This window comes from Rhipicephalus microplus, chromosome 4 (assembly GCF_043290135.1).
Source record: "Rhipicephalus microplus isolate Deutch F79 chromosome 4, USDA_Rmic, whole genome shotgun sequence".
Taxonomy (NCBI): Eukaryota; Metazoa; Arthropoda; class Arachnida; order Ixodida; family Ixodidae; genus Rhipicephalus; species Rhipicephalus microplus.
In genome coordinates, this window is record NC_134703.1 from 61,823,375 (window position 1) to 61,845,151 (window position 21,777).

General features: G+C 45.4%; 1 protein-coding gene across 1 annotated transcript in view; it reads right to left on the reverse strand.

Annotated features, from left to right (window-relative positions):
- Nucleotides 1-21,777, reverse strand: part of qvr (glycosylphosphatidylinositol-anchored protein quiver) — a 45,962-nt gene that overhangs the window by 17,241 nt on the left and 6,944 nt on the right. The window contains exons 2-3 of the mRNA XM_075892854.1: nucleotides 7,396-7,446; nucleotides 5,884-6,024 (exon numbers count right to left, since the gene is read on the reverse strand). Coding sequence (XP_075748969.1) covers nucleotides 5,884-6,024; nucleotides 7,396-7,446 — 192 coding nt within the window. The remainder of the gene's footprint in view (nucleotides 1-5,883; nucleotides 6,025-7,395; nucleotides 7,447-21,777) is intronic.

Genomic DNA, 21,777 nt, shown 5'->3' on the forward strand with positions numbered 1-21,777 from the left:
CGAGCACCAGTTTCTTGCCGCCGGATCTACACAAACAAGCGCGCTGTTCTGCAGCCGCGTGCTCGCCACTCAGTGCGTACACGTGAGCCCACTTCCCGTTGAGCGAAGGTGTTTGTTTTTAGCCCACTAGGCTCCTAAATGCGGGTGAGCCACGGCCAAAGTCGCGGTGCGAGGCGGCCGCCCTATTTTTACGTGTCGCGCCTCGAGCCTCCCTACACTTGGGGTGACGGTGGCGGCGACGCACTCGCGGTTCAGACCGCGAGGTATATCGCTGCGAAAGCGCACCTGCACCGTTTCGAACAGGTTGTTGTACTCCGCTCTGTCTCTCTTTTTTTTTTTGCCCATCCGAGATCAGGTCTTGTGGCGCACACTTTAAATGACCCAGTCGAGACGCCTTCGCTCTATCCCTTATAAAGCACAAATAAACCTCGCCTCACTGCAAATTGGGCAACCGAGCCGATTAATGACAGCTTTAAAAGTTGTCCGAACTAACCCAAGTTCACGTGTAAAGGGTCATAACACCAGGAGCGATGAGAGGATGCTCTGCGTAGCTCGCAACCGGAGCTGCAGCTTCGGAAAGTGCGCTGGGCAAGAGGGGTCGCTGAAGCACAAAGCAAAAAAACGAAGGAAAGAGGAAGGCAGGTAGGCATGAAAGGAAGGATGGAAGGAAGGAAGGAAGGAAGGAAGGAAGGAAGGAACAGGCGGGAAGATAGGGAGGTCAGCTGGTTCTTATACCAGCTGGCTACCCGGCACTGGGCAAAGAAGAGTGAAAAAGAATAGAAAATAGACACTATACAAAGAAAACAAAAGGACAATACAGCTTTTGTGCTAAAGAACGAAAGTTGCTTTTGTGTTCCAGTGAAATTCCCTTTTTCACATGATTCTTCGTGAAATCAATGAATATGATTACCCACCTAGCTTCCTGAATATTGTGCGCCATGGAAGGTTGACCTCGACGGATAGTCGATAGCTCTGTGAAAGCCGTGTGTTGTTCTAAGACAACCCGTAAAATGTTACTAACCGTGCTTGTTTTCTGTTACTAGCCGTGGTAGCTTAGTACGTAAGGTGTTGCTCAGCGAAGTTGGAGGGCGCGGGTTCGATTTCCAGCCAAGGCGGCCACATTACGAAGCGGGCGAAATGCGAAGGACACCCTTTAGAATGAGGTGTACGTCATAGGACCTCTGGTGGTGGATGTTAATTCGGAGTCCTCCACTACGGCTCGTAATAATATCGGGGTAATTGCACTAAAACTGCAATAATCGACGTTAATTAATATTATCTGTAAGACTTGTTTGAGTATACGTCAGGTGGTGTAGTGAGACAGCCCCAAAAGGATTATTGAGCGTTGGCGGGGGTGTAACTCTGCGTCATAGGCTGGTACTGGTGATTTTTTGTAAATTAACCTGGCAGAGTACCGAGAATAGACTAATTTTGTACTATAGTTTAGTTGTTTTGTAACACTATAGTGAACAGAACAAGGCTCACTATAGTTTCGCGAGCATTTTTGTTCATAAGTTAGCAGTACACTTACACAAAAGAGACAAGTACATTTATTTTGTGTGCCTTATAGTTCCTGTTAAGTACAGCTTATAGAATTTCGATATTACTTCCTATTCCCGAGTTCTGGAGCTGGAAATTGAATGCATTTTCAACTTTCAGCAGTTTAAAATTTTGACGGCCTAAAAAAGTGTGGTTTTTAAGTCGACTAGTTTTTTTTTACGGGAAGAAAGCTTTATTAAAATATATACGTTGGTCGTGTGAGGTTCCTCCGTCATGCTTTACAATCTGTTCACGCGAACGTACCATGCCAACGCCACCTGTACCCGATGCGTAGGTCTCGGCGTTCGCGAAAGCTAGCTTTCCTGCAAATAGAGCCTTTATGAGGTGAAGCCAGCCTCAGAAGATAGATTTGTTTTGCAAAAGAAAGAAGAAGGGAAAAACGCTGTAATACAAGAAGCACATATTATAGAAGAGCGTGTGTGCCTGCGTTTGTGCGTACGCACGTGTGCGTGCCTTGCAAACGACTCCACTTTTCCCAGGTCCAGTCTCTCCTCCTCTCCCTATCCCCGCTCTCTCTTGAGAGCCACTGCTGTCATTAATTAATTATAACGCCACTTAAAGAGGCATCTGTATGTTCCATGAGTGCCGCCGGTGACGTCCTCATTAGGCGATTCTTTTGAGGGCCGAGCGAACTGCGCCGCCTAAGACTCTCAGAGTGGGAAAGCTGATCGGCACACAGCACACATATATAATAAAGCAGTGGCCATTGCGCGGGCTGAGCTGCTGCCGCGGACGCACAGGCGAGGTATCGGGGTCATTTCGAGTTAACTAATGTCCGCGCGGGTTCATTTCGACTCCGAAGTGCAACGGTACGGCATAACAAGTGCCGCCAAACCCAGCGGGACTAAACGCGTGGCTGGGCGCATTTCCCGGGGACCGGCCGAGCACGTCGGCGCCGCCTGGCGGCTGGTCACGCCTGGCCAGCCGACCGCACGCGGCTCGATTACCGCGCCACCGAAGAAGGGTCAGAGGCGCGGTCGCCTTCGCCAAACCCGAAACCGCACAGAGATAGGACTACACGAGACAGAGTGCACTGCGCTTCCAGCACTCCATATGGACCTGTGTCGCTGGCCATCTTGCTTTCGACGAATGCGGCACCAAATAAGTTGCGGCGTAGTACGCGTGGTGGCTTGGCTCGGAGCGTTATTTATCACGGGAAATTCAACGATTTAACTGTTGGGCTGTAACTATTGTTATAGACTCTATAACAACCGGTATACAATATTTACTCTATATTATATACACACTCTGTAGATATATACATACTACAGAATATAGAGTATGTATTATGCATTTATTAGCGCACCTATTATATAGTGTAGCGTGCTTACTATGTGTTGTTAGCGTGCTTACTATGTGTTGTTAGCGTACTTACTATGTGTTGTTATGTCACGAACGAGATTGGTATGTGTTACGAGATGCTGGCTCGAATCATCGAATGCGTGTTACAAAGAGCGTCTAAAGAACACGTCATAACAACGACACACACTCGGGAAAGTGTGTACGGCTGTCGGGAAAACTCTTGGTGAACAAATCGAAGCACAAGAACTCCTTGCTGGCAGGCGAGATACGAAATCATCGCAAAACGGAGCGCACAACCAAACAACTAACAAGTGTGCGGTTCCTCTGAGTATAGTTTCCTAAATACATACCAGAGGGAACTCCGGCGCTAGTGTCTACGGGAGCTGCAACGCATGGCGCTTCGGCGAGTACGAGAATTACGGGTAGTACTACATGGATTTGCCTCTAACTTTACGTTCCTTCTGGCTTCGCGCGGCTTGAAGCTGTTTTGTGACAAAACAACAATCGGCAAAATACTCGCCAGCCACGCTTCGCCACCTTCACCTTTTAGGATTGACAATTAAAATCCGGTCACGAACTTCAAAACAGTTTGTTCTTTCATTCGGAACAAAACCGAAACACAGTCGTAAACAAAGCCACAAGTGTGATTCTCCGCCCGCAAGCACGAAGTCTAGGCAAACCCATGTCCTACCCGTCATTCCCATGGAGGCTGAACAATCGCAGCGCCAGAGTCTCCTCTAGTTAATTTTAGGGAAACTATATGCCTCTGAGCACACGAGACAAGCAAGCGCAATGCAGGGCAGAAATTCGCAACGTTACTAAATCTGTACTTATGTTCACAAGCCGCTGTTTGTCCTTATAGTCACATTTTCATCACCATAATCATTGCCAACAACAGCAGCAGCCCGACTACGCCCACTGCAGGGTAAAAGCCTCCCCCATGTTCATGGTAATAAGGGCTGCAGCGCGAGCACGAAGGTGCTAGAAGAAACGTGAAACGAAAGGCGAGGCAAGGAAAGCAAAGAGGACAACACGATACGCTTTCCTTGCCTCGCCTTTCGTTTCACGTTTCTTCTAGCACCTTCGTGCTTGCGCTGCAACCCTTATTACCATGGAATTTAACCAACTAGCCCAAATAGCCGTTCTTTCCTCATGTTCCGCCAATGATTCGGTCCTGTGCCTTCTGCTGCCTGCCACACGGTATACCTGCAAGCTTAATCTAGTCTAGCCACCTAATTTTCAGTCTGGCCTTCGCGCGTTAGCCTTCTTTTGGAATCCATTGAGTTACCCTTAATGACCAGTGCTTAACCTGCCCTACGCGCTACGTGTTCGGCCCATGTTCATTTCTTCTTCTTGATTTAAGCTATGATACAACCCGTTTGTTCACTGACCCACTCTGCTCTCTTCTTGTTTAGTAAGGTTACGCCTATCACTTTCCTTTCCATCGCTCGCTTCGTTGTACTCAATTTAAGCAGAACCTCCTTCGTAAGCCTCCAGGTTTCTTTTCCGCGGGTAAGTGCCGGCAAGATGCAGTTGTTATATACCTTCCTATTGATGTTTAGTCGTATATTACCATTCAAGATTTGAGAATGCTTGCGGAATGTCATCCACGACATCTTTATTATTCTAGTTATTTTCCTCTCATAGTTCGGCTCCGCGGTTACTACTTGTCCTGTAGGTAGGCGCATTCCTTTAAAACTCGTCGCGTTTCACATTTCCTTTTTAACACGTACATCAGCCACAGATGCCACTAAGGCGTATACACACGCCGTGGTCATGCTATAGTAAAACCAATGTCCATTCAGTGCTTTGCGGGCAAGAGTATAGGTGTCGCCCCTTCTGGCACTTCCAAGTGCACGCCTGGCAAAAAGCCAGTTTGGCAGCTTACGGCTACGAAATAGTTTGTAGATTTTCGTCCCTGCAGCGGGAAACTACCTTGTAAATAAGTTTAGGAAGTGTTGAGTTCACTCATAGGCGGACGCTGTAGCTTGTCGTACGGTGTGACCAATGCTTTCGGCGCTTTCAGTAACGTGACCAGCCTGCTTTCTTTAGGTCAAAGGCAACGCTGAGCTTGAAGTGTGCTTTTATATAGTAGTATAAACTTTACTGCAATCAATTACTTGTAGCCGGTTATGAATATAAATTAAGGCTTCGTATACCTAAATTATGGTGTTTACAGTCGAAGCACGACGCCAAGTTTTCGTGTCAGAAACTCTTTCATTTTTTTTTCCTGCACGCTGCAGTCCCGAAGCTTTTCGGCACGGCAGGTAGTAAGACACCGCATCACGAAATTGGATAATAGTTGTATGCAAAGATCTTCTGAAGGGGTCATCTGACGGCTCGCCGGCGCTGCAGTCGTGCACTGTTAATTGTGCGCTTCAGTTAATTAACCAGGTACATTTGCTTCAACGTGACGATGCGAGATTCATGAGTTTGTTTAGCACGAATGTGAAAATGGCGTTTCCATTGACTAAGCGTCGGTTTGAACCACGTTGAATTCAAAGATTTTGTTTCCGCTCGTAAGCGATGGTCGCTGAGATTTCGTAAATCATTAGACCCGCAATACCACTGAACATGCTCGCCTTATTTTCTGAGGTAAAGCCAACGAAGTGTGTTGGTAAAACACATAGCGAGCATGACAAAGGAATTCTTAGCTAAAGTAGAAGTACATACAAGCAACACGGTTCTAGATGTAAACAGAATATGCCTCTGCGCTAACCACACATGCCCCGATGTTTGTGTTGTGTGAACAAGTGAATAACTTTCTTTCACAGGAAGAATTAAAGTGTAGTTTGTATCAAACTTTTCCCACTAAAGAGGGACAGGTGTCTTATGATGGCTCCTATGTTAATACTTCGCGCTTAAAATATTTACAGGGTTTATGAAGTTTTAGGCTGTCAGTGCCCATGCAACAGTGAGCATTGACAAATGAACGAAAACGAACGAATGATACGAGTGAGTGAGTGAGTGAGTGAGTGAGTGAGTGAGTGAGTGAGTGAGTGAGTGAGTGAGTGGACATACGCTTTCCGTGCCTCTTGACGATCTTCACGCAGCATCCTTGGCACTCCCTCAGCGTCGGCAGGTTTTCCTCGCTGTGGTTGAACGGGTCTCTGCAGCGAGGCTCCTGTTCCGAGTTGCAGTCGTAGCACTGGATGCGCGAGTCTGCACATCGCCACGTCCAAGCAATCAACGTCACGCGAGGGGTTATAACAAATATATCTAAGGATTGGTGTGCTTCTTTGGAACCACGCAATGAAAAAAATGAAGATAAAAAGAGTATTTGAACGAAGTTCACTATCCAGCTGCGACGCTTAACGTTTAACTAAACTTACGGTCACTCAAGTGGCCGCGTCTCACAAGAACATCAGAAGTGCTTACACATTGCATATACCAACAACAGCAAAACGAATAACACAGATGTGGGAACTATAACATCCAATAACGTGACCTTATGTTTGTGAGCTTTGTAAAGAGGCTTGAATGACCCCACAGTATTTGAGCGCCTGAGTTTATGAGAGATGTTGGCTCTTGTAAGTTTTACTGTTCGGCTTAAAGCGAATTTTGTTTACTGCAGCTGTGAGCACTAAGTCGTTGTTATGTTACGTATTGGGCGTTTAATTCTACATTACGTTCTCAAAACAAATCTCGCCGTATACATAGATGATGTAAGTAGCTTTCAACCAGCTTCTTTCCTTTCTTTTTGTTAAACGTTCATATATTATGTAAAGGAGGGTAAGAAAGCACAAATTATATAGCTTGAAATTGATGACTACCGTTCCGAGTAAACAATAAATAAGCGCATGGCGAGATTTCACAACAATGTGGTTACGCGATCGTAACCTTCCGCTTTATGACAAATCTTTCGTCATTCTCGACATTCAACTCCTGAGTTTGAGTACGCGTTTATCAAGGAAACGAAAATTTGGTAATTTCCGTGTTTTACTTTCGACGAATATCAGTTGATATGATACCGTTGTTATGTGATAGCGCGCTACGATAAATGTCCATCGAGGACTGCCACCACCAAGCTTCCGCCTCTCTCAAAATGCTTTCAACATACCTTACGTAGTACATAAATCCAGTGTATACAGTTTATGGCCTAAAAGCATTTACTGATTTAACGAAAACAATGAGCAATGTAACTCGCGCACAAGCTTTCTAATAACCTGTCAAAGGCTGCTTGTGTACATTCATTGCAAACTTTCGGAAGCTTTCCAGAATACTGACCGAAACTCTCAGATAAAAAAAAAACTGTTATGTCTCGGCAGATTCGTGTCTCAATTACATGTCCCCGAGTTTTGACACAATCACAGCTCCCGCCGGCGCTCGGGGGGGGGGGGGGGGGGGGGGTACAGCCCGCAACTTTTTCTCATCCCATCTCGGTCTCTCGGGAACTGCGCCAGCCTGACGCACTCTAGCACAATTCCGCGTCAGCGTGAAAGAAAAAATAAAGAAGGTGAAAGAGCAAGAAGGAGAAGACGAAGAAGAACGGGGGTAAAAAAAGAAAAGAAGAGGAAGTTGTTGGACACTCACTCAGGCACTCTTCTTCGGCCAGGACGCAAGTAAACGTCGCGAAAAGCGAAGCTGAAACAAAAAAGCACACAAGTCAACACGGGGAGGGAAGTCCTCGGGACGGTCATCGAGACACACGCAGTGTCTGAGCAACGAACAAACAAACAGCAAGAAAAGTAAAAGATGTACAGCGCTACGAGATACGGAGCGAAAAGCGCGGTGGTCTGCGCGCCCGAGCACTCGAGCGAACAATCTACTCCAGACCACTCCCCGCTCCTCTCCCCTTCCACATCTCCTCGCTACTTCACCACTCTATTCAGCACCTCTCCCCACTAACCTCCTCCGCACCTTTTCTCCACTTCGCCGATTTCTTCCATTCAATGCTTGACCGGATTAATTCGACACGAACGGAATCACGCGAGAGAGAAGAGAAAAAAAAAAAAAACGTGACGACATATAGCTCGCGGATAGCAGAGGGCAGGAAGCGAACAATTAAGCTCGAATCTCTGCTCACGCTTCGGAAGGCAGGGTGCACCAACTACAAAGAAAGTTTGGCCTGTTCGAGAGCTGCGCAGCATAATTAATTAGCTTCCAAAGCCATTCGTTGCACAGCCTTCCGAAAGGCACAAGTCACTACCGCGTTTATCAAAGCTGGTGCGACGGTGTATCAAAACTAAATCCCACAAAAAAGAAAAAAAAATGATATACACGAAATAAACTTTTTAAGTGTTGATTGATATGTGGGGTTTAACGTCCCAAAACCATCATATGATTATGAGAGACGCCGTAGTGGAGTGCTCCGGAAATTTCGACCACCCGGCCGGGGTTCTTTAACGTGCGCCCAAATCGGAGCACACAAGCCTACAATATTTCCGCCTCCATCGGACATGCAGCCGCCGCAGCCGGGATTCGAACTCGCGACCTGTGGGTCAGCAGCCGAGTACCTCAGCCACTAGACCACCGCGGCGGCGCGCTTTCCAAGTGTTGTGCAATTGTAGCGAAGGAAATGCTGTTCAATCCCTTCGTTTGGTAATAATGACTATGCGTTAGGGATCTACGACGTCAAAGTCACTGAATCTGTCTGATCTTTCCGTCTGAATTTGTCTGGCGTCTATCTGCATATCTATCTATCTAGCCGCTTACGTCGGCTGCTCGCGTGATCAACCCCTTAACTTCGCGTGAAACAAAATTAGTAAGGGACGTTAAGATGGTTTGATGAATACGAGGCGTTGGTCAAGACATGAACGTCAAAATTCTGCCGCGAGCAGCGTCAAAGACTTCCCGCCAAACAGTGGCACATACCCGTGGGCGGGAATGTGCCACTGGTATGCGGGGTATGTGCTACAAGTGAATGACACTTAGGTATTATCAGCCCAGGAACTATGAGAAGACACATGGGCAATTTCAGCGCGTGAGTGTTAAGAAAAAACCTGCATCGATCGGCAGTGTTGACCCGACGAATGCAAATAATAAATGTCGGGGTCCAAGCAGGAATCCAACCCAAGCAGACTACATGGAAATCAAGCATTCTACCACAGAGCAACACCAGATCTCGGAACTTCTTTTCAAATAGACCCTATGTTCGTGAAACGTCAATTGTGATTGCCACGCTGGCTATTCAATTTTATAAACGTTACATATGTACTCCGACAATACAGCCGTCACGTCGGGTTAACGTCAATTGAAGTTAGGCGCCATGCGCTGAAGTTAAGTTATGTAGCAATGTTTACCCTCCCCGCGAGCATCAGCGCTTCATATCACCTTATCGCTTCTGGTGTTGCTAATACTCGTGTTCATGTTGGCATCGTTGTCTAAGCGCAAACAACTGGTTATATAAACATCCGCAACTCTTCAACATTTATGTCTGAGCGTGCAACATTTATACATATATTTAGCGTCATTTCATGAAGTGTCGCCTAATAAAAAACACATGGTCACATTCCCTCCACACGCTTCCCATAACGTAGACTCCAAGGTACATGAGATCTGATGATTCCTTTTTTTTTCGTTTTTTTATCTTACAACTATAGTCTAAAGCCGGAGGTTTCAAGTTATTTAAAACTCCATGTGGAGGCATTGCGGCATCCTGTTCATCTAGGTGGCAAGAGTAGCAAAACGACAGTCGAGTACACATCATGCGTTTGCACCACTAACAAGTGTAGCGCAACTATTTCATCCAAGGCAGTTTCCCCGAGAAAAGTTAAAACAAGTCGGCGTGCAAAGCTCTGCCGGTAATGCCCCAATATGCAAGTACGAGCTTGCCACGTAAATTAAGCACAAATTTTCGACTACCTCTCAAGGCATGTATACTCTCACACATCGTACTCTCACCACAGTCTTCGAGAACGAAAACGAACAGAAATTAAGTCATAAAGCAGATTGCGTGCAAGTTATATGCGATATTCAGTTGGATCTCAATAGCACGTAAAAGACATAAACAACACAAACAAAAAGTAAGTATATACCTAACGTTCTCTCTAACAACCTTTGTGAGAAAAGAAAGAACAATTACTAACAGCTATAGTGAACTAGTTCACTATACTACCAGCGCATGGCTGATTTAGGGCGACTAAACCTTTTAGCCCGTACCGGGCGCGTTTCGTTCGTTGCATTATATCTTTTCGCAGACAGGTTTTTGGTAGATGTAAACGACGCTATACATAAGGCATTTCATCACAACCTTTCCCGAATGATTAATCTTTTCCGCGCACACAACACTACTACATCTCTTCACAACCGGCTAAGTGCAGCGTTTGCTAACATTTGTGCGCTACACGTGTGCTTGTTTCACTCGCGTAATTTACGAAGCGCGTGCACACACTGATGAGTGATTTTATTGATTCATTGATTGGTTGGTTGATTGGTTGATTGATACGTGGGGATTAACGTCCCAAAGCCACCATATGATTATGATACGCGCCATAGTAGAGGGATTCGGAAATTTCTACCACCTAGGATTCTTTAACATCTATAGTGATTTGAATGCGCTGACGTAGTCAGCGCGGTGTTGTTCTTTCGTCGCTAACAAGCTAGAGCAGCTGAAATTTCAGGACTGCTAGCCCGCATGAAACGACGCTTAATACACGTATACGTCGTGGGTAAGAAGGAAGAGGGAATAAGGGAGATACTAGGAGGTGAACAAGACGGTTTGGTGTCCTTGTTTTATGAGAAAGGGTATAGCCTATTGATTGGTGACCACTTTATAGACTCTATGTTTGCAAAAAATACCTAGGAAACGACGCCGTAATTGAACCAAACATAGTCATAGTGGATAGTTGTGATATATTCAAACAAGAACGGGGGAGCTTGTATAGGTTTATCGCGAGTTAGCACCTGCGGGTGGCAACCAGCATTCACATTCCACGCGCTCGACCACTCGGCAGACAAGTGCGACACAGAGTGCGCGTCCAGATCCCGTCTATGCATATAAATGTCGCGTTCGTCGCGGCGATTGTCGACGCGCAAGCTGCTAAACAGGCAATTCGCTTCACCATTCACGAACGCATATAACAGCGTGAGACACGCGAAGATCAGATCCAAAGCCACAGACACGTCGCGGTCTGTAAATAAACGAGTCCCGCAGTCTGTGTGCAGTACGCGTGTTGTATTTTCGTGCAACGTGCTCTAAAAACACGAGAAGGTTTCGCTAACATGCAAAGATGCGCGAGCTCTTCTTTTCTTCAATGCAGATTCTACAGCATGCGAATTTCCCAGAATTAAGTTGACATTATGACATATAATAGGAAAGACATAAAGAGATAATAAAATAGCGGAAAGTGGGGAAGTCGACAAGGATTACGACGTCTGGTTTGCTACTTTATAATAATAATAATAATAATAATAATAATAATAATAATAATAATAATAATAATAATAATAATAATAATAATCACGGAGTTTTCTAATATACACTACAGGGAAATCTGGCGCTAGTGTTTATGGAAGCTGCAACGCACGGTGCTTCAGCCAGCATGGGAAATATGGGTATAGTACACGCATTTGTCTAATCTTCGTACTTCTGGCCTGCTTCTGGCTTCCTGTGTGTTCGTGTGGCTTGGAGTTGTTTTCTCACGTAACAAAAATTATCAAATGTTCAGCGGCCGTGCTTCACCACATTATTTTTTTAGGCTTACCTTTTCAAATCCGGTCCCGAAGTTTAAAAGGGTTCGTTCTTTCCTTTGAAACAAAACCGAAACACAGCAATAAACGAAGCCGCAAGTACGATTCGCCGCCCGCAAGTACGAAGACTAGGCAAATGTGTGTACTATACCCATCATTCCCATGGTCGGTGAACGATCACAGCGAAAGAGTCCCCTCTAGTTAATTTAAGGAAACTCTATGGTAGTAATAAGGGTAGTCATGGCGGTAAAGAAGCACTCGTCCAAGTGCAGCCAAGCAACGCCGTGCAGTTACGTCGTAACTACTCGTAATATTGCGCTGTGCAAATATGTTGATTTCCAATCACCAACTAGCCAAAGTATCTGTCTTACCACGAACGCGGAAAGCAGCAGCAGAAGCCTTTATTGAAGCAAACCATGTCAGAAACCCCTCATTTTTACCGAACTAGTCGACATCCCTATTCAGGGACGTCATTGGTCGAAGCCGCAGCTCGCGCACGCAGTTAATGGTCTCGACTTTTTACTGGAATAACTTGTACGCTAAACATCGCTGAACGCTCAATGTAGGCATCGAACAAAGACGTGTATCACCGAGCAAACGCAACGAAGGTAGTAATAATGATTGATGACCAGCAGCAACACTAATAGCGACAGTGAAAGATTGTGGTAACGTCCACCTTGCAAGGAATACAAGACGTAGCTGCAGATAGAAAGATGAGTTAAACAGCTTGACAAAAGTTGACCAATTTCAAGAATCGTCTATTTGTATTGCTTGTTTTGCTACGAGCTCGGTAACAGCATTAATAATATTTAAAACGATCAGCTAGAGAAAGTCATAGCAACGTTGGCGTGATAGTGCTACAAAATGTTACTTGGACGGTTTTAGTATAGTGTCGATGCCATGCTGAGTGCTATGACGATTATCGAATTTTCGTGTTAGCAGCTATGGATACTCAGCTCAGAAATTCCGAAAGCAATGCATAGCTGACACGTTTAATTAAATGATCTCTCTGATCGTTTTCTATCGACTGGCAGTTCGATCAGTTATTCCCTCTTTAATAACTTCGTTACCAGGCCACGCATGGTCCCAGGCGGCGGACACACAAAACCCGTAACTGTCGTAAGACAAATTTATGACCTAAATTTCGTCAGAACAAAACAAAGAAGAGTGCTTGGGTCAAGTCTTTATATTGCGTTGTCCGCAGTTTCCACAATATTCGCGCTAGTTAAAACCAGATATACCGACATATCTGAATTGCTTCTGTAAACATTCGCGTGAATTAATATGCATGCCTTTCACAACCACCTCGTCATTTATTCCCCCTTTCTCTCTTTTCCAGTATGCTTGTGTACAACAAGGAGGAAACCTTGGTCAGATAGAACGCCGGAAATTAACGACGCTTGGAAATAAATCCACCCCGCCTCGTGCTGCTAAAAATATTTCTTTGTGTTTCGTTCATTCTTTCTCATTTCAAGATAAATGGAAGAACTCGGCACGGAAACAAGCGAACAGCGCTAACCGAGGCAAATAAACAAAGAAAACAAACAACTACCTCTATACCGTCACCTCTCTCGTTCCCTTATCAGACGCCAAAATTACGGGCCTTTCGACGCCCAAGCGCCCTATACGGAAAAGGCCTGTCGACAACTGATCGCAACAACAACAGGAGAACCATGCGTGCTCGAACAACTGAGGCTATACAGGAGCAAAATAAAGGGAAAAGTACGCACAATAACACCAGGCGCGTAAGAGAACAGGTAATGATCGAACGCACGCAAACACATACAGGCGCACACGTTTACGCACGCACACGAGAGCGCTGAACGCGGTAAGCTAACGGGAACGTCCTCCCGACGTTATCTCGCGGCCCTCCAAACACACGCACGCGCTGACGCAGGCTCCACGCGCATACATGCTTATGTACCGTATACGCGGGAACCAATCTGGCACCGCTATTCCCGCGTCGACGATGATGGCCCGAGAGGAGAACAGCTTGATCGGTGCTCCCGAAATAGGCTCCGCTAAGACCCCTCCTGCTCTCTTTTCGGCGTGCGGGACGTTAATTTCTGCCAGAGACGATTACGCTAGAGCGCGGAGCCTTCGCTATACGAGACGTCGGCAGCACCTGTCCGGAGTTATTCGCCATACGCCGCTGCGGTTGCTTGCGTATAGCATAGTGCTCGGCTAACGCGGTAATCGGTAAACCACGGTGACTCTTATATAGCTATACCAAGCCAGACGATGCCAGCTGGCTTATAACAACAGCAAAATGATGACAGGAATGAAGTGAAAGGGTATCTGTTTGGTGTTTGTGTCCCACGATGAGACGAGGGCGCCCGAGGAGCCACAATAATGCCGCTCAACAATCGGCGCGTGAACGACTAATGGTCGAAATGCACGCTTTCCGAACAACTCTTGGCTGGGGCAACTGAGACTATAAGGCTATCACCTTCCTTTCGTTTTTATTTTTCTTTTGTTGAACTTGCATGAAACGCGAGCGGCGATATCTGTGAGCGATCTTCTCTATATTACGCGTAGGTGTACGATCAGGTTTAACTGTTGGTGCCATGACCACTTCCGTTTAGTAGAGTTATTGCGCGTTGTACTCTACTCCCTATAGCTAACAGAAAGAAAGAAAGAAAGAAAGAAAGAAAGAAAGAAAGAAAGAAAGAAAGAAAGAAAGAAAGAAAGAAAGAAAGAAAGAAAGAAAGAAAGAAAGAAAGAAAGAAAGAAAGAAAGAAAGAATACTGAAAGCTGAAGTGGCTGTGCCTATAGCCAGAAGCCGATAAAGATTGGGCCACTAAAATAAAAAAATTAAACTAACTGAAAATTCAGAAGATCCTCAGTTAGCATGATTTGCGCCATGAAATAATCAGACGTGAAGTACGATGAGTACTAAAACATAACAAGCTTTCTCTAAGTATAGCGATAGGAAAAGTTGGGAAAATTCGCTTTCAAAATGGCATTGATCCTTGAATGCATCACGATACCAACACGATATCAAGGGAAATTATAATTATGTTGTTTTTATGCGCCAGAACCGCGATTCAATTAAATTCAATACCTATTGGCAGGGTAAATGGTCAAGTATGTCCAGCTGTACTAACAACGAGCAATTAAAGTGAAGTGCCTACACATGCGCGTTCCTTCGTTTCGCAGACTTCGAATTACAGTTGCCGCTAAAAACAAAACCACGAGCTTGCGCTCCCAAAAGCGGAAGGTCGAAAATTCTGATACACTTTCAGGCGGATGTTAAAGGGCCCCTAACAACTCTGCGTTCGAAGACGAGGGAGTGGTTCCTTCCTCGTCTTCGCTATAACTCTTCCTAGCCGCTCATGTAGTGCAATGTAAGAGGGCCATGAGCCACTGAGCGTGCGTCTATCGGGATTTCGCGTTTGCCCGCTAAAAGCCGTCATCCCTACTGGCGTACTTGAAAGAAAAAAACACACACACACACACAAAGTGAAGCAAAAATCAGTCAATCGCACGCAATACTCATTAGGGACAAGGAAGAAAGGGTGCGTGGCTGCATGGCAAAACAGTGTATAGGAGACCAGTCACTTCTGACATTTCGCGTACATGAACCAATCGAGTGTATGCATTGTAATGACGTTACTTGAATTGCCGTTCCTGCGTCACGAATCGCACCAGAAAGACGAGACGCGCCAGAAGGGAATAACGCGGTCGTTCTTTGTAATGAAAGAAAGACATATGAAAAATAAAAAGGAAAAAAGCATTACACAGCGAGGTACAGCATAAAAATAGCAAGGGGTTTTGATTGATTGATATATGGGGTTTAACGTCCCAAAACCACCACATAATTATGAGAGACGCCGTAGTGGAGGGCTCCGGAAATTTCGACCACCTGGGGTTTTTTAACGTGGACCCAAATCTGAGCGCACGGCAGCATCTTCGCCTCCATCGAAAATGCAGCCGCCGCAGCTGGGATTTGATCCCGCGACCTGCGGGTCAACAGCCGAGTACCTTAACCACTAGACCACCGCGGCGGGGCGATAGCAAGGGGTGAGAAAGGCAAACGAGGGTAAGGAGGAAGACAAGGCCACTAGCTTCGCTGTGTCAACAGTATTCGCGCTACTAGTGCGTTGCTGTACCTATTTTTCTTTTTTTTAGGTATCGTTCTGCCAATACATTTTCAGCTGGTATTGATAACATAGCATTCGAGGCAAAGAAGGTAGCGCTCGTAAAACAGCTGCGGAAAATCGAGCAAGAAAGCTGACGAACGGCCGGGAGGGCCAATAGAGAGAGAGATTAAGGACGGGCAAATATATCGCACAATGCGCCGCTGACGGAGTGGAGTGGGGAGAAGCTCTGGGGAAGGAAGCGCGTGAATGAGACGAACACGGAAACGGCGGGAAGAAAAGGGTTAGCGGGAGGCCTTGCGCGACCGGGAAAGAGGGCTGCTTAGAAGGGAAAGGAGGCTCCCACATTGGGGGCGACAACCAGCGCGGCGACCGCGTGGCGGCGGCGTTGTCGTGTATATACTACAAGAAGCGCGGCTCCCCTTTCTGACGCAGTGCGAGGAGGCACGTGACCGTGTGCGTGGAGCAGTCGATGCCGATCACGGCCTGCCGAGCGGCGGCGGCACCGCTGGGCTGAATCGGGAGCACGGTTTCCTCCGAATCCCGCAATGAATCCCCGCCGACCGCATGCAGGACCTCCCCTTTACCGTTTCGGGATAGCAGAACGAAATTAAAGGGATAACAATCCAAGATGACCCAATATAATTAGGTTATTGTATAGTTGGGTTCAAACAAGGGATACGTCCAAGGAAAAAATCGCAGCGTATTCATGGAGTGAATGGTGATGAGTGGAGCGTTCGTCCGTCCGTCTATCCATCCGTCTGTCCGTCTGTGATACCCTAGCTGTGCTGGCTACGCCGGAGGTATGGACTATCCCTAGACCACAAGGAGCTTCACCCCTAAAATACACACTGAAAAGTAAATGAGGAAGTATAGGGTACTTGTGAAAGAGAGCACTCCAATTCAGTAAGAACAGTTAGAAAGAACAGTCACCCCTCCCTCTGTGGGTACTATTTATATGTAATAATTGTAGGATTTCCATGTCACCAAACCGCGACATGAATATTGGGAACACCGCAGTGAAGGGCTCCGCAAATGGGCCGGTGGCATTTTTTGCCACCGCCGAAAATGCGGCCGCCGCGGCGGGGATTCGACACCACGACCTTTGGGTCAGCAATCGAGCACCATGACCACTCGGCCACTCGGACGGGTGTGGTTGCTCTTCTTAAGAAGAGTTGCTCCTTCGCGATACTGCTCAAGGAAGCAGCGGTCGTTTTTCATGCAAGATCCATTTTAGGAGTCGCGGTCGACTTCTTCAACACCCGGAGGTTTATGCACGCATTTGATGACGATCCATCTCGAGACACCACATTTAGCAATAAACTTAAAAAATCTTGCTACAAACTCACGGGATTTGAACTCGCGACCCCTGATACGGCACGCACGTACGCTAAATGATGAAAAGTCTTCAAATAATTGGACCGCTTTTGTAGCCAATGTTTGAATGCGAAGAGGAGGCAGCACGCAGACGACTCCATCTTGTCAGAATCTTGACTTCGGCGACGTTATTGCATAGTTGTGTGAATTCTGAAAATCATAGAAAAAATGAAAAAAAATGTGGTGGCTTGTATTGGTGAGAAGTTGTCGAACAGGGAATACCACACAGCTGACGTTTCGGCGAGGGAAGTTGTTTTGCGAAGCTTAATGTCGTAAAGTTGGATCCGGTGGCATTTCTTGCACGACAATTTCATTCATTTATTCATTCATTGTTCGCGAATCTCTCTCGTCTCAAGAGGCTGATAAATTAAACAAGTTAGCAGAGAGAGAAAACTGGAGAGATGCAAAGAAGTGCCGGGAGGTTAACCAGACGCACGTGCGGTTCGCTGCCCTGCATTGGGGGAGGGGGTGAAGGACGAGAAGGTTGTTGATGACATTGTTCTGCTTATCACTGATTGTATACGCGTTGGTCTCTGTCATGCTCGCTCACTTGGCATTGTACAAGCGTTTGCTGCTCCTTCACTTATTCTTCAAGTTTCTTCAGTAATGAAGCAGGCACTAAATATACGCGTTTTTGGTCGTCGTTATATAAGATTTCGCTAATTCACTCGCGAAGTAAATCACGTGACACGTGCGTTTCTGCAGTGCCGCTAAAAGGCTTTGCATGTCGTTATGTAAGTTTTCGTTAATTAGTTTAAGATCGGTGCCGACAGACAGTTCAGTCAGTATTGCGCAACGAAGCACTGCTGGAGAGCTGATTTTATAAGACTACCTTTCATTCTGATCTTTCTTTTGCGACAACTCAGATGGAACCCATACGCAAACGCTACTACCACAACGCCCGCTAGCTTACAGAACGCTATTCGAAAGCTCCCTTGTGTCGTCGAGTGCGCATATTAGATTACTTTGCTAAATTAGTGATTAACTTTTTTCTTAATTGTCTGCAGTCGTTCCATCGCACAATCGTTTATGCAGCCTCCGGTATCGTCTCAGCCCACTACGTGTCCGTGTTAAGGCCTAATAAATGTTTTCACCAGCACCACAACGTATATGCTTGATTTAGGTGCGCCCACTCATCTCAATCAGCAGCGATCTGATGTGTGCTACGTTTAGTTAGCAACCATGAGTTTGGGTATACTGTTGCCATTTGCCCAACAGGCGGCAAGTTTAACATCGTATTCGTGGGCCAAGTTTATCCTTTGAACTGTGAACACTACACTTTATTAAATGAAATACGGTAAAACGGGAACTTGTGAGGAACATCTGGATTTGTACCACACGATGCTAGTTTGGATTTATGCAACTATACGTACAGAAATGTACAGACAAGAGGCAGAGTTATATAATCGTTAAACGACATCTTAGCTTAAGATATAGAACAGTTGAAGAACATGTTTGAACTTGATTGATTGATTGATTGATTGGCTTACTTACTGACTGACTGGATTTATTTATTGATTGATTGATTCCACGGCCTTCGGGTCAGCAGTGGAGCCCCATAACCACTATGCACAACCATGGCGTGTGATACACCATGAGTAGAAGTATGCCCACTTATGCTGTGGTGCCTCGTCGGAAACGCAGTTTAAATTCACGTAACAATGCCCTACTTATACTAGCACTCTCCGACACACTGTCTTCGTGAAAAAAAAAGAGTCCTTTTTTGTTATGATTCCTCACTGGCCACATACCGCATGACTCTCTTCAAAGAGGCACCTGAACTGTCTCTTGGGATCGATATACTATCGTTGGGGTGTCGTTTGATCCAAAACATAGTTAACATGTCTCCTTTAAGGGGGTCGTATACGTGGGAACCCAGTACTGACCGAAGGGATTAACAAATATCCCACCCCTCACCTTCACTTTCTTTTTTTTTCTTAGTATGCAAGCGAATTTGAGCTCTTAGCTTTTAGCAAACATGTTAGCAAAAACTAAACGATTGTACTGTCATACATTCTGACGGCTAGTTCAATTTGCAAAAACGTTTTCCGAAGCGCGTTCTTTCCGTCGCGACTCGCTTTGGATTTCGGCCCCTCTTTTGAAACATTCATATATATTCGTGACTTTCGCCACGAAATGCCAGCGGCGACTCAAAGGCAACTGAGTGGCATTTATTTATTCATTGGAATTCCTTAGGGTAACGACCAATTTACAAAATTACCATTTTAAATACATCTTATGATTTATTAAACACATTTGCGCGCAGACGGTGAAAAAAGTACATATTTACTAAAGCAAACAACAATTCTCATCCACGTTTGAATTATTTATGCTGAATACCAGAGCCTCAGCGGTCCCTTCCCTCTATGACTCCCTCCTCCTCTTTTTTGCCCGGGAAGTTGCTCGATTGTTTCTTAACCCAAATTCTCGTCGTTTCCCAGACATTTTATACCACTTGCACAACGTCTTCTGCTCGCGCTCTTCACAAATTCGCGCAACGGGCACTTCTTGCTTTTGTGTCTATTGCCCTCGAGCGCATCACGCGAAGTTAGGAGGAAACTATTCCAAGTGCGCACGCCGCCGAACAATGGTTTCTATTCAGGGACAGAATGTGGCTTCCGCTCATCCTACGCACAGAATTATTACTCCAATTCACAAAGATACGGGACCATGACACAAGAAACGCTCCGCACTTCTAAAGTCGCATAACGTTTGCGACTACATTCGAGCTATAGTTAGAAATGAAAGCGTTCCAAGTCGTTATATAAGCTTGCAACGTGAGTAAAGTTGAAATAGCTAGGCAACAAATAGCTGAAAGTCGTAATATATAACACATCTAAGTCTTAATTTGGCCAGTTAAAAGTTACGCAGCAAAAAAAATGAGAATGTCGTGCGGATTGCAATATTACTAAAGCAACAAAAACCGACGCAATAAATTTCGCTAACAAAACTATATTAAACCACTGTTTTGTTGACGTTTCCAGTTGAAGCACCAAGAAACGTAAGTTCCCCGTCAACGATGCAACTTTCAAATGGAGCTTTGGAGCTTTGTAGCAAAGCTACAAAACCGCATTTGTGCCGCGACTTTCCAGGTTTGCATGCACGTGAATGCCCCCAAAAAGCGGGCTAGGAGACGAGCACCATTATAGCTCATGATCAAAGCACCGGGCGCCTAATCCGAATGTTTTTTTTTATTATTTACAGAGTTCCTGCAACGCCATAGTGGCATTACTGCAGGGGGTTTTACAAACAAAAAAGAGGTTGGATTACTGCCGGTGGTAAGTTGCCTTTTCGTCCACCTCACTTGCCACATATATATATGGCAATTAGTTCGATACACTTGAAACGCCAGAGATAACTGCACCTTTCCTGGTTTTATTATCTGCTGGTTTTCATTAACGTTGCGTCAAACGGGGATCCAAGCGAGCCCTCAGAACTTTATTTTCCTCATTAAACCTCAAACATATTGGTTCAAAATTTAGAAGTATAGTCACCTCCCGCTATGTTATCCTCATTTTGTTTTTGTTTTTTAAATAAAACATAAAGAAATTGTGCGCGCTGACTATACTGTCGCAATAACGTTCAGCTTCTCTACTTTACAAGAGTGCTGACGCCATTTTGAGGCATCCCAAAAGGCACATTCTTATTTCCCACGCCGCACACTAACGACGTTCTCCACACGCAGGAATATATATATATATATATATATATATATATATATATATATATATATATATATATATATATATATATATATAAACCTTCGTCGACCAGCATCTGCAAGACAGCTCCACCTCAACTGACATCATTCCAACATGGCAACGCAGTTCACTGTGTTTGGGAACTCGGTGACCTGCACGCGGCCTAAATCGCAGAAATTGCTGTCAGAGTCTCTGGACGACGATTCGCTCGTCGTTTTTTCACGTGAAGCACGTGCGACTGACAGCCAATTGACAGCTGTCACTTGAACGTCGCGGGTTGTTGTCTTCTCGTGAAGTCAGACGTGAGTTGGCACGTCACTACGAAGCCACTCAGCGCGATACCAATACCTAAATTGCCGTTTTCAGCTAGAGGCATTGAAAATAAATTCAGTGCATTTCTAAACTGTACAACATTCTTTTTTTAGGATTCTCGACATCCGCGTTCTTATTTAGAGACCCGAAAATATTTCGAATCCACGTCAGTATACTCCTTTAAACGCATCATAATCTGCCACGAACGGTACAGGACAGCTGTTTTGTGCAAGACAAGCTGCGTTCTTGACGTAGTTGGTGAAATAAAGAAAGTTATGTTGTATGTTGACAAGGGCAGCAAGACTGGCAATGCACTTTGTAGTTTGATATATGGAATACTCATATGTATGCGCAAATTTGGTAGATACCACGTACCATATGAGAATCGACGCTGTGCGAAGCATGCGGAGAATAGGTGGCTGTGGGGTAATTTTTTTATTGAGCGAAACGTTAGGAAATGAAGCTCAATATATGTACAAACGTTGAACAATCACGCACGTTTTAGATAACCAGAGTTTTTTTTTTAGAATAGCGTAATGATGCCAACAGCAACATGGGTACCACGAATATACTAGAAGAGGTAAGCTGACATGTAGTGCTTGTGCTTGCGAAGATGGTAGCCGAGGATAATACTACGTCGATCAACTTCAGTGGTTGGCGTTTTAGTGTTCAAATGACGTTAACCCGACGAGACGTCTGTATCATAGAAGTACAAATTAAATGTTTATAAAATGGACATAACCAGCTCTGCAAGCACAATTGCAGTTCTTTCCAAAGCAGTTTAGAGACCAGGC